At 45.7% G+C, this 12,931-nt stretch overlaps 1 protein-coding gene across 1 annotated transcript in view; it reads left to right on the top strand.

Annotated features, from left to right (window-relative positions):
- Nucleotides 1-2,639: 2,639 nt before the first annotated feature.
- Nucleotides 2,640-12,931, top strand: part of GALNT8 (polypeptide N-acetylgalactosaminyltransferase 8) — an 18,726-nt gene continuing 8,434 nt past the window's right edge. Inside the window, exons 1-5 of the mRNA XM_015828122.1 lie at nt 2,640-2,697; nt 7,084-7,378; nt 9,171-9,337; nt 11,335-11,518; nt 12,311-12,508. Coding sequence (XP_015683608.1) covers nt 2,640-2,697; nt 7,084-7,378; nt 9,171-9,337; nt 11,335-11,518; nt 12,311-12,508 — 902 coding nt within the window. The remainder of the gene's footprint in view (nt 2,698-7,083; nt 7,379-9,170; nt 9,338-11,334; nt 11,519-12,310; nt 12,509-12,931) is intronic.

Genomic DNA, 12,931 nt, shown 5'->3' with positions numbered 1-12,931 from the left:
CAAAGAAGAGGGAGTCAAGCTATTCTCCAAAGCACCTGAAGGCAGGACAAGAAGCAATGGGTGGAAACTAACCAAAGAAAGAAGCAACCTAGAACTAAGGAGAAACTTCCTGACAGTTAGAACAATTAACCAGTGGAACTACCTGCCTCCAGAAGCGCTGAATGCGCCAACACTGGAAGTTTTTAAGAAGAGACTGGACAGCCATTTGTCCGAAATGGTATAGGGTTTCCTGCCTGAGCAGGAGGTTGGACTAGATGACCTCCGAAGTCCCTTCCAACTTTATCATTATTATTATTATTATTGTTCCCGAATCAAAATCCGAGGAAGAGATTGGGCAGCCGTTTGTCTGGAACGCTATAGTCTTCTACTTACAGTCTCTCTTTTCTTCTTCTCATTTTTCCTTTAGGTCAGGGGTGTCCAACCTTGGCGATTTGAAGCCTTGTGGACTTTACCTCCCAGAATTCTGGGAATGGAAGCCCATAGGTCAGTGGTGGCAGACCTATGGCATGGGGGCCAGAGGCGGCACTCAGAGCCCTCTCTGTGGGCACATGTGCCGTCGCCCCAGTCCTAGGCCTTCAGCTGGGTTTTATAAAACCTTTTCGCTTTAGGCCTCCGCCGCCGTGTGCAAAAAAAAAAAAGAAGGTTCAATCAGTCAATTTCAACTTCTCGCGGGGAAAAAAAGGATCTTGCAAAGTTGGAATTAATTGATTGAACTTTTTAGTCCCAACCAGTCTGCCGTTACCACCGCAGCCATGCCCACCCTATGGGCCACGCCCAGCCAATGGGCCACACCCACCCGGCACCCGACGATGCATAAGTGGGTTTTGGGTTGCAGTTTGGGCACTCGGTCTCTAAAAGGTTTGCCATCACTGCCATAGGTCTTAAAAGTTGCCAAGCTTGGACATCTCTCTTTTAAATCAGCAGCAAATCATCCTACGTCCTTTTCTCTTTTAACACAAATAACTACACTCCTACGTGTCCTAAATTCTTTTCAATACTTATTAAGAACAATTCTTACCTTCCAGAAAGGTAGTTACCGGTATGTAGGCCCAGCTGGACATTCTCTTTATGAGGGGGGGCTGAAAACCTTTGTGGGAAAAGACTAAGGCTACCTTCTCAGATCACAAATCCATACTGAAATTAGCCATCTCAGCTTAGGACAGAAGGAAGAGGCATGTTAGAAGAGGACAGCAGGGAAGCGAAGAGAGAGAGAGGAATGCTCTTTGGGGGTCAACCTCTTCTCCAAGGCACCTGAAGAAGGCAGGACAAGAAGCAATGGATGGAAACTAATCAAGGAGAGAAGCAACCTAGAACTAAGGAGAAACTTCCTGACACTGAGAACAATTAATCAGTGGAACAACCTGCCTCCAGAAGTTGTGGGTTCTCCATCACCGGAGGTTTTCAAGAAGAGACTGGACAGCCATTTATCCAGAATTGTACAGGGTCTCCTGCCTTGACTAGAAGTCCTCCCAGGTCCAACTTTCCAACTCTTGATGGTCTGAACAGAACGTGAAGTAGATGGTTCTAGTTTTAATCCTGGAGAAACATCCCATATTCAGCAGAGAAGATGCAGCCCCTGAATTTCAGAGGACAAGGAAACGTCTCAGCTTCGTCTGGCCCAAGATCTAGGAAAGTTTTGGCCATCATCCCTGTGTTGAGAATAAAAGAATGAATGAACACGCCTTCTCCAAGGCTGAATGCTGGTCTGGAAACTGAACAACACGAGCCAGCCTTAAGATTCGGAGGAGTCCACCTTGCGAGGATATCTGTTTGTAACATTCACTTTGGAATTGCAAAAAAACCCTAGGATAGACAATAAAACACACAGTTTTGATCAGGCCAGGGGAGTCCCATGGAGCTCTGAAGCCTGTGAAATGGTTGCCCATTGTGTCTGAGATTTTCACCGAATCCGCCCTTGTTCTATGTTTATAGCTTTTAATGGCTTGGTTGTAATTGTTCTTTTGTTTTTGCAATTTAATTGTGCGAGCCTCCCGGAGTCAGGCGTGTGAGATGGGTGGTTATAGAAGTGCAACAGATAAAGCAAATAAATGCAGCTCCTTTAGTGGGCTGGGAAATTTTTTTTTCTTGCATTTACTTTTGTGTCAAGCCACACAACTGTAAGGACAGGAGCTCAGCCCCACCCTCGGTTTCTAGGGACTATAAATTGCCACTACAAGTTTCCTAGATAGTTATTGCCCAGCATTGGTGGTGAAATCTGTTCCTTTCCTGACCATCTGGAGAAGATCACCTTGGTGGGAATTAATACGTTCTGCAAATGGTGCTGGGACGGAAATGGCCAGGTTTTCTTCCTTTGTTGCTCATCCTGCTCTTCACTGTGAACATTTTGTTTGTGATGCACGTGCAACGTGAAATGCAGACCCTGAGAAGGGAACCTGGTGGACATCGAGAAGAACGAGCTTTGGATTCGGCAAGAGAGAATGACTTTGTGGGACACCTGGAAAAAATAGAGATGATGTTCCTCAATCTATGTAAGTAAGAAAAGATGCCATTTCTGCTGAGGCTTTATTATGGACAGTCCCTGGTCTGAGATGGTCTAGGGTCTCCAGCTCAAGCAGGGGTCTGGACTAGAAGACCTCCAAGGTCCCTTTCAGCTCTGTTCTATTCTAAATATTATAACCATGGTCAGGAACCTCTCGGAGCGCATTCCGATTACAGGATTTCATTGTTCTGCACACCGTGAGTTTCAAATTTTTTAAACTCTTGTCCTTTTCCTTGGGCATGTTTGATCTTTTCCAGCCTTTTCAGGAAAAATAATTTGAAAGAAAGCAAGTGAGAGAGAAACAATTTTGCCTAAATATGAGTTATATAACTAATATACAAGTTTTCCAGCAGTAAGATGGGTTGCCAATAAATTAGATAGATAGATAGATAGATAGATAGATAGATAGATAGATAGATAGATAGATAGATAGATAGATAGATAGATAGATAGGTAGGTAGGTAGGTAGGTAGGTAGGTAGGTAGGTAGGTAGGTAGAGAAGATAGAGAAGATAGATAGATAGATAGATAGATAGATAGATAGATAGATAGATAGATAGATAGATAGATAGATAGATAGATAGATAGATAGATAGATAGATGATAGACAGAGAGAGAGAGAGAGAGAGAGAAGATAGAGTAGATAGGTAGGTAGGTAGATAGAGAAAGAAAGAAAGATAGGTAGGTAGGTAGGTAGATAGATAGACAGACAGACAGACATAGAAAGAGAGAGAAGATAGAGTAGATAGGTAGGTAGGTAGGTAGGTAGATAAAGAGAAGATAGAGAAAGACAGAGAGAGAGAGAGAGAGAGAGAGAGAGAGAGAGAGAGAGAGAGAGAGAGAGAGAGGAACTAGATTAAATAGTTATCCTTTGGCTCTCCATTCCCACCGCTATTACTATTGGGCATATTGTGGGTTAAAAGAATTATTTAACAAAGTGTTATATTTCATCGCTGCAATTTTTGCAGTTTCAGTTATGAATGTGAAATCTAGCTTTGAGGTCCAGCAGTTTGGAACTGCTAACTAAATAGTGCTCCATGCCATTACCAAATGCTACCTAATGCAACTTATCAATAAATAATACCGACGATATAAATAGTGTCAGCTATTAAATTCTCTTGAATGCTGGGGGCAAAGTCGTGTCCTTCAGGAAATAACTCCTGCGAGGCAAAGTAAAACGGTTTCTTCCAGGAGTTTATGAAGCAGAGCAAGGCAAGGCAAGGCAAGGATCCTCAGAGTAGCAACTGAGAACAAAGCCCGTAGGTCCCTCACACACCCAGTAACTTCTGGGATCAATTCCCTCTTCTGATTTTACTGAACATTTTAGGATGTTTTTATAAACATAGGAAGCTAAGATGTTATAAGGGCTCTCCTGTGAAGAAGGAAGGACAGGGCGGAGGTGCGGATAGGAAAAGGGAGAGAAGAGGAGGAGAGGAGAGAGGGAGAAATGAGAAGAGGGAAGAAGAGGGGAGGGGAGTGAGAAGTAGAAGAGAGGAGAAGGGGAGAGGAAAGAAGGGGAGAGGAAGGAGGGGAGGGGAGATGAGGGGAAGGGAGAGGAAAGAGGAGAGGAGAGAGGGAGGAGAGGAGATGAGGGGAGAAGAGGGAAGAGGGAAAGGGAGGGAGAGGGAGAGGGGAGAGGAGAGGAAGGGAGGAAAGAAAGGAGGGGAGAGAGAAGAGAGGGAAGGAGACAAGGGGAAAAGAGAGGAGATGAAGGGAGGGAAGAGGGGAGATGAGAGGAAGGGATGGGAAAGAGGAGAGGAGAGATGAGGGGAGAAGAGGAGAGAGGGAAAGGGAGGGAGAGGGAGAGGGGAGGGGAGAGGATGGGAAGGAAGGAAAGAGGAGAGGAGAGAGAAGAGAGGGAGTGGAGAGAGAAGAGAGGGAAGGAGACAAGGGGAAAAGAGAGATGAAGGGAGGGAAGAGGAGATGAGAGGAAGGGATGGGAAAGAGGAAGGAAAGATGAGGGGAGAAGAAGGGAGAGGGAAAGGGAGGGAGAGAGAGGGAGAAGGGAGGAAAGGAAAGAGGAGAGGAGAAGAGAGGGAGCGGAGACAAGGGGAAAGGAGAGGAGAGGAGGGAAGAGGGGAGATGAGAGAAAGGGATGGGAAAGACGAGGAGAGATGAGGGGAGAAGAAGGGAGAGGGAAAGGGAGGGAAAGAGAGAGGGAGAGGGGAGAGGAGGGGAGGAAACGAAAGAGGAGGGGAGAGAGAAGAGAGGGAGCGGAGACAAGGGGAAAGGAGAGGAGAGGAGGGAAGAGGGGAGATGAGAGAAAGGGATGGGAAAGACGAGGAGAGATGAGGGGAGAAGAAGGGAGAGGGAAAGGGAGGGAAAGAGAGAGGGAGAGGGGAGAGGAGAGGAGGGGAGGAAAGGAAAGAGGAGGGGAGAGAGAAGAGAGGGAGCGGAGACAAGGGGAAAGGAGAGGAGGAGAGAGGAGAAGAGGGGAGAGGAGAGGGGAAGTAGGTTATATGAGATCTCTTAAGACCTTTTTGTGCCGAGTCAAGGATATTACTCAAAAATTGGAACTTCGTTCTTACCTTACAGCTTCGAAGAGCCATTGGGAATGCTTTGCCTCCCGATTTTAAAAAAGTTGTTCTCGCGTTTTAAATTTTTAAATTACTTCTCGACTATGCAAACAAGTCTTATTCCTCCTGCAGAGCTCCAGGCGATATTTAAACAATGGTTATAACCGCTCTGAGATGTTTTGGATTGGTTTTTCACTTTTTTTTTTTTATTATTATTATTATTATTATTATTATTATTATTATTATTATTATTATTATTATTATTATTATTATTATTATCGGATCAGCAACCAGTTTGCATTTTTTGCATCTGCCTCTGTCACTGGTTCGATAGCCGCCTACATAAAGTATTGCGTATAGTTGTTAACGGTTACTAAATGAATTGTGAACATTCAGAACGGCAAATCATTCGTGATACTTTCTAATTTATTTAACTTTTAGGTTCCAAGAGTCCAGATAAGTTAGCAAACCAAGTTTACTATCTCTGGATGTTTCCATAAACACCCAGGTACAGTATTTGGTCCACGAAATGACATTAAAATGATGTACACCAGTGTTTACCTGCAGAGGTAGAGGAAACACCGATGGACAGTATTTCTTACGTGTCATTTCTGCTTCTTCGGTGACATTTTTGCTTGATGACCTTTCGCCAGAGTTTGAGGGTCAACCTTTCAACCTTCAAAGATGAAGATCTATCTTCCACCTCCAAGCCATCCCCCCCCCCCCCGTTGTGAATCACAGCAAAACCTGATTCAACCACACACAAAGGCTGGGAAAGCAAGAAGCATTTATGGAATTTGCCTCCACAATTATGAATAGGTAGAAAACTCCATTGTTCAGCGTTCGGAGTCGAAAGTACCCACCTGGATCAAAATTAACTTGTCGTTCATCGTCCCGATCCCTTTGTAGTATTTCTGCCTCCTTCTAATCATGATTTCTGACTCCATCGTGGTTGACTGCACTGCAGGGGTCCTCTTTGACCATGGTGTTGCCTCCAGTGTTGGCCTGAACATAGAAGAATAAGGTTGGGAGGGACCTTGGGGGTCTTCTAGTCCTACCCCCTGCTAGAGTTAGAGTTAGGGCTCCTATAAAGATGGGGGGGGTCAAACTATTCTCCAAAGCGCCTGAAGGCAGGACAAGAAGCAACAGATGGAAACTAACCAAGGAGAGAAGCAACCTGGAATTAAGGAGGAATTTCCTAACAGTGAGAGCAATCAACCAATGGAACAACCTGCCTTCAGAAGTTGTGGGTGCTCCAACACTGGTGGTTTTTAAGAAGACACTGGACAATCCTTTGTCTGAATTGGTGTAGAGTCCCCTGCTTGAGCAGGGGGTTGGACTAGAAGATCTGATAGCAATATCTCAGGGGTTGCCCCAAAGAAGAGAGAGTCAAGCTATTCTCCAAAGCACCTGGAGGCAGGACAAGAAGCAACTCCTTTGTAAGGCCACAGTTGGACTACAACGTCCAGTTTTGGTCACCACGATGGAAAAAAGATGTTGAGACTCTTTGGAATGTGCAGAGAAGAGCAACAAGGATGATCAGGGAACTGGAAGCTAAAACATATAAGAAACAGTTGCAGGAATTAGGAATGTCTAGTTTAATGAAGAGAAGGACAAGGGGGCTCATGATAGCAGCCTTCCAGTATCTCAGGGGCTGCCCCAAAGAAGAGGGAGTCAAGCTATTCTCCAAAGCCCCTGAAGGCAGGACAAGAAGCAACGGATGGAAACCAACCAAGGAGAGAAGCAACCTAGAACTAAGGAGAAACTTCCTGACAGTGAGAACAATTAACCAGATTGGAACAACCTGCCTCCAGAGGTTGTGAAAGCTCCAACACTGGAAGTTTTTAAGAAGAGATTGGACAGCCATTTGTCTGAAATGGTATAGGGTTTCCTGTCTGAGCAGGGGGATGGACTCGATGACCTCCAAGGTCCCTTCCAACTCTATTATTGTTGTTGTTGTTGTTACCTCAGGGATCCCTTCCAGCCTTACGTTCTATATTCTAAGTTATTCTTTCTGACGTTTGGGCGCTTTTATCCCTCAGCCTCTTGCCCTTTTTGTGTTTTTCAGCAAACTGTATAAAACAATCAGATGAAAAAAAGAAGGCAGCGGAGGAACTGAAATTGCCCGAGAAGCCACACCGGGAAATACAGGAAGACGAACAAGGCAAGGAAAACCAGAGAGAACCCAAAGCGCCTCCCAGGGTACACTTCCCAGATTCCCCTCTGTTCCAGAGATGGGGCAAAGATTTAATGGAGGACCAGCAAATTGTGGCCCAGCAACTCTTTGATAAGTACGGGTACAACGTTTACTTGAGCGACCGCTTGCCTCTGGAAAGGCCTTTGAAAGACACCAGACCCCCCAGGTGAATTTGTGTTTAATAATAATAATAATAATAAAGTTGGAAGGGACCTTGGAAGTCATCTAGTCTAACCCCCTGCTCAGGCAGGAAACCCTATACCATTTCAGACAAATGGCTGTCCAGTCTCTTCTTAAAGACTTCCAGTGTTGGCGCATTCACCGCTTCTGGAGGCAGATAGTTCCACTGGTTGATTGTTCTCACTGTCAGGAAGTTTCTCCTTAGTTCTAATTTCTATCCGTTGCTTTTCTCCGTCTTTGGCTTAGCAAAGGGCGGGCAAGGCTGGCAACGTGGGCAGTGATGGTGGCCGTGGCGATGTAGAACCCAACAGGCTGGCACAGAGGGCAGATTAGAAAGTCGGAAGCATGCTGAACGCAGGAAGTCCTCGACTTACAACGGTTTCATTTAGTGGCCATTCAAAGTGACATCACTGAAAAAAAAGGGGGGGACTTGGGACCGTTGTTCACACTTATGACCCTTGGTCGTGCGATCCCAAATCCAGACGCTTGGCAACTGACTCCTATTTATGATGGCCGCAGTGTCCCGGGCACACGTGATAGCGCAGTGATAGCGAACCTTTTAGAGACCGAGTGCCCCAAAACCGCCCCCCTACTCGTCTCCACTCCGCCGTGCCCGCTGGGCCACCCACCACCTCCACAGCCCACCACAGATCACCCAGGCAGGCCAGCAGCGCCATGGCGGCTACGCCCTCCGCCGGTGCCCCGCAGCATCATCTGCGCGTGACGGGGCACAAGGGCGGAGTCTTGTCCCCGCTGCCCGACTACCATGTCCTTGGCTGCACTGCTTCACATGGGCCATGCCTGGGGGCAACTCTCCTCCGGGGGGCTGCTGGTGAGGAGGGGGCTGTGGGAGGAGGCAGGGCTGGGGCGACAGTGCGTTGCCCACAGAGAGGGCGCCGAGTGCCGCCTCTGGCACGCGTGCCATAAGTTCGCCACCACGGTGATAGGGCTTCCGGCCGAAGAAGGGGGTTGGTCTAGAAGACCTCCCAGGTCCCTTCCAGCTCTGTTGTTCTGTCCTGTGCTTCTGACTTTCCGGCAAGTCGACGGGGGAAGCCAGCTTCACTTAATAATTGTGTGACCAGCTTCACAACTGCGGTGGTTCACTTTCCAGATTCGAGGTTGTCAAAGGGGGCAAAATTCACTTATCAGCTGTCTCGCTTAGGAGCAGAAATGTTGAGCTCCGTTGGGGTCCTAAGTTGAGAATTAATTTGTCTAACAAAACTGGGATATATTCTAAAAAAGGGACAGGACCGGTGTGCATCTCCTTTTTTCTGCAAAAACACCAATCTCCTTAATGACGTTTGAGCAGCTTCCTTTTCACTTTAATTCTTGATTTCTGTGCACTGGGTATTCTTAAAAGCAGAAGTTCATTCAGCTAGTCCTCAACTTTATCCCAACGGAGCCCGGAGTTTCTCGATGGATAATCGAGACACTTAAGTGAGCTTTGCCCCATTTTACGACCTTTCTTGCCACAGTTGTTAAGTGAATCACTGCAGGGGTTAAGTTAGTAGCACGCTTGTTAAGTCAATCTGGCTTCTCCATATGGCTTTGCTTGGCAGAAGGTCCCAAAAGGGAATCACATGAGACACACACACACACACACACACACACACAGAGGATACGGCAGCCATCATTCGTACACACCAGTTGCCAAGCGTCTGAATTTTGATCAAGGTCCCTTCCAGCTCTGTTATTCTGTTATTCTGCCCCTGGCAATTCTTCGCTCGCGTTGCGCCACAATAATCTAATGAATATCTGTTTTTCTGGGTTTCTTCCAGATGTCGCGAGAAGAAATATTCGCGTGATCTCCCAACCCTTAGTGTCATTCTTATATTCTTTAATGAGGCCACCTCCATCCTCTTGCGTGCAATCACCAGCATAATTAACCGAACACCGTCTCACCTCCTGAAGGAAATTATCCTTATTGATGATTGCAGTTCAAACGGTAAGTGGCACGGTCTGAAACGTTTCCATGGGCAAACTACTTTTTCATGAAATTCTACGGAAAACTGGACTGCAGATAATCCTTGACTTACAACAGTTCATTTAGTGACTGTTTGAAGTTACAACAGCATTGAAAGAAGTGACTTAGGATGCTTTTTCACACTTACAGCCATTGCAGCTACGTGATCAAAATTCGGACACTTAGCGACTGACTCATATTTATGACGGTTGCAGTGTCCCGGGGGATCACATGATTCCGCTTTTGCGGCCTTCTGACAAGTCAGATTCACTTAATAATTGTGTAACAGTGTAACAGTGATTCACTTAATAACTGTGGCAAGAAAAGTCTTAAAATGGGGCAAACACACTTAACAAACGTCTCACTTAGCAACATAAATTTGGGGCTCCATTGTGGTCGTAAGTCAAGGACCACCTGTATATAGAAACATAGAAATTCCAGATTGTTTACTGAATAAAGTGTACTACCGTACTGTTAAGGAATTGCAACAAACCAACACACCCTCTTTCCACTGTGATGTATTAGAAAGTCTGTATATAGTCCTGCAGAACAGACAGTGCACTGTCCCCATGTGCTTTTCTGCTTACTGCAACAAGGAAACAGGAAACGTTATTCAGAGAAAAGGCATAGAGTTGCACCATAGATGCAACTACCAACTTATAAACGCTGCCATCTACTGGTTGAATACTGCTGTAGCTGTTGTACAGAATACATGGGACGCTGCATTACAACAAGATCTCTCTGCACATGCCTTAAATTATGTTTCCAAGACATTATTTTTTCCAACTGCTGGGCAGCTATTCTCAGTTGCTGCATACATAGGTTTGGAGAACCAGATTCTGTAAAATCATCCCAACTCGAAATGTTTTGAGTCTGAAGATATCATTTCACACGGGTTAAACTCAGAACAAAGCACTCTGAAACACAGAGTCTCATTGTGAGCACGGGCAAAAAGAGGTATTACATTCTTTTTTTGTTGTGAATCATGGTGGTCTCTGAGGTTGCTTATTTCCTTGCAGATGTTTCGTTACCCAACTGGGTAATAACACCAGTGTGAGTGAGTGTGGCATTTGCTCCCCTTTTTTATACAATAGCATGCCCTGCTAGCTACGATAGGAAGGAAGAAGAAATGGCAAACTGAAGACAACTCTGCAAAAAGCAGAGCCAACAACGGTGACAAAGAACAACCAGTCAGCGAGTAGACCAGCTCTTCCAATCTCTCTGGAGTTCCAAAGGTGCTTTTTCAAGAGGCCACTGGACTTTCTAACATTTTTTTTCCTTGAAGACATTTCACTTCTCATCGAAGAAGCTTCCTCAGTTCCAACTGGATAGTGGAGGATGGAAGGATTTATATTCCTTGCAGTCATCTGGTCGTTGGTACTCTCTCTGAGAGTCGTTGAGGCCACTTGGAGGTTTACCTGTGTCCTCGGGATCACTTGAGTAGCGCGAATGATTGTGGGGTCTTCTTGGAACTGCTGAAAGGACCGTGTTGTCGACTGGAGCTAGGTGGTGTCATATCCCCCTCCAGACCCCCCGTTGAGAGAAGGCTGTTAATTTTAAAGTAGATGGCTTCTTTCAGCCTTCTTTTCCTCCTTCACCGAACACACCAACTCTGTGGACAGATACATTAAGTTCACACAGGAAGACGTTTAGGAAAATAGAAAAAAAAAGAGATAAAAGAGAAGCAATTTTAAAAAGTGGACACTAGAGGGTACTAAAAACTTTAACTAAAGGAGTTTAATATATAAACCTGATTTCTCTCTCTCTCTCTCTCTCTCTCTCTCTCTCTCTCTCTCTCTCTCTCTCTCTCNCACACACACACACACACACACACACACACTAACCAAGTATCTCTCAAATAGCAAAGAGAGAATGAAAATTTTACCTGGGTAACCAAATTTGAATTTTCGCCCGTGTTCCGGCATAAACATCTCAACTTAATGCTGTTAACATCTGTTACGGTTTTTTTTCCCCCACAGAGGAACTTAAAGGCCCTTTGGAGGAGCATGTGAAAAAGTTCAACGCCCAACATCCTGGACTGCTGAAAATTGTGAGACATCAAGAAAGGATGGGGCTCACGGAAGCCCGGATTTCTGGCTGGAAAGCATCTCGTGCGGATGTGGTGGCTATCCTGGACGCGCATATTGAAGTCAACACGGAATGGTAAGCCTAGAACGTCAGCCGTCTCCAGAGAGGAACTCAACAGGTCCATTTCCATTCATTGTCTTGATAGCTTAATAATAATAATAATAATAAAGTTGGAAGGGACCTTGGAGGTCATCTAGTCCAACCCCCTGGTCAGGCAGGAAACCCTATACCATTTCAGACAAATGGCTGTCCAGTCTCTTCTTAAAAACTTCCAGTGTTGGAGCACCCACAACTTCTGGAGGCAGGTTGTTCCACTGGTTAATTGTTCTCACTGTCAGGAAGTTTCTCCTTAGTTCCAGGTTGCTTCTCTCTTTGATGAGTTTCCATCCGTTGCTTCTTGTCCTGCCTTCAGGCGCTTTGGAGAATAGCTTGACTCCCTCTTCTTTGGGGCAGCCTCTGAGATATTGGAACACGGCTATCATGTCCCCCCTCGTCCTTCTCTTCATTAAATGAGACATCCCCAATTCCAGCAACCGTTCCTTGTATGCTTTAGCCTCCAGTCCCCTAATCATCTTTGTTGCTCTTCTCTGCACTCTTTCTAGAGTCTCAACATCTTTTTTACATCGTGGTGACCAAAACCGGATACCGTATTCCAAGTGTGGCCTTACCAAGGCATTGTAAAGTGGTATTAACACTTCACGTGATCTTGATTCCATCCCTCTGTTAATGCAGCCCAGCACTGTGTTGGCTTTTTTGGCAGCTGCAGCACACGGCTGGCTCCTATTTAAGAGATTGTCCACTTAGATTGGCTTGGTAGATTTTAAAAGTCCTACGTAGTTCCATGAACTCTTTTCTGCTTTCATGAAGGGCTGAACCAATTCTCTCGCGCATCAAGGAGGACCACACCGTTATCATATCACCGGTGTTTGACAACATCCGTTTTGATGATTTCCAACTTACTCAGTATGCGGAGGCTGCCGATGGGTTTGACTGGGCTCTTTGGTGTCTCTACGAGGCCATACCAAAAGACTGGTATGCCCTCAAAGACCCAACTGCACCAATCCGGTAAGTTATCCTGATACGTGTTGAAGCTTGACTCACCTCAACTTTCCTGGAATGAAAATAACCAGAAGTTTTTAATTGATGTTACTTCTTACTAGACATGAAGCTACAAGCTGGCGAAATGAAAATATTAGCTGGGCAATGCTAGAAGCTCCTGCCCAGCTAGCGGTTTGAAAGCATGCAAATGCGAGTAGATAAATAGGCGCCACCTCATAGGGAAGATAACAGTTGGCCACATATGACCACAGAAGTGTCTTCAGACACTGTTGGTTCCAGTGGTGGCATTCAAATAGGTGAACAACCGGTTCTCTCTGTGGATACCGTTTCCGGAAGTCCGTTCTGGGCCTGGGCAACCAAAAATTAGCTACCGGTTCTGCCGATGTGGTGCGAACTGGCTGAATCCCACCACTGTATGTATGTATGTAT

This window comes from Protobothrops mucrosquamatus, unplaced genomic scaffold (genome assembly GCF_001527695.2).
Source record: "Protobothrops mucrosquamatus isolate PMUCROS unplaced genomic scaffold, P.Mucros_1.0 scaffold4259, whole genome shotgun sequence".
Lineage (NCBI taxonomy): Eukaryota > Metazoa > Chordata > Lepidosauria > Squamata > Viperidae > Protobothrops > Protobothrops mucrosquamatus.
The sequence above is the reverse complement of the archived record's forward strand: the minus strand, read 5'-3'. Positions and strand labels throughout refer to the sequence as shown.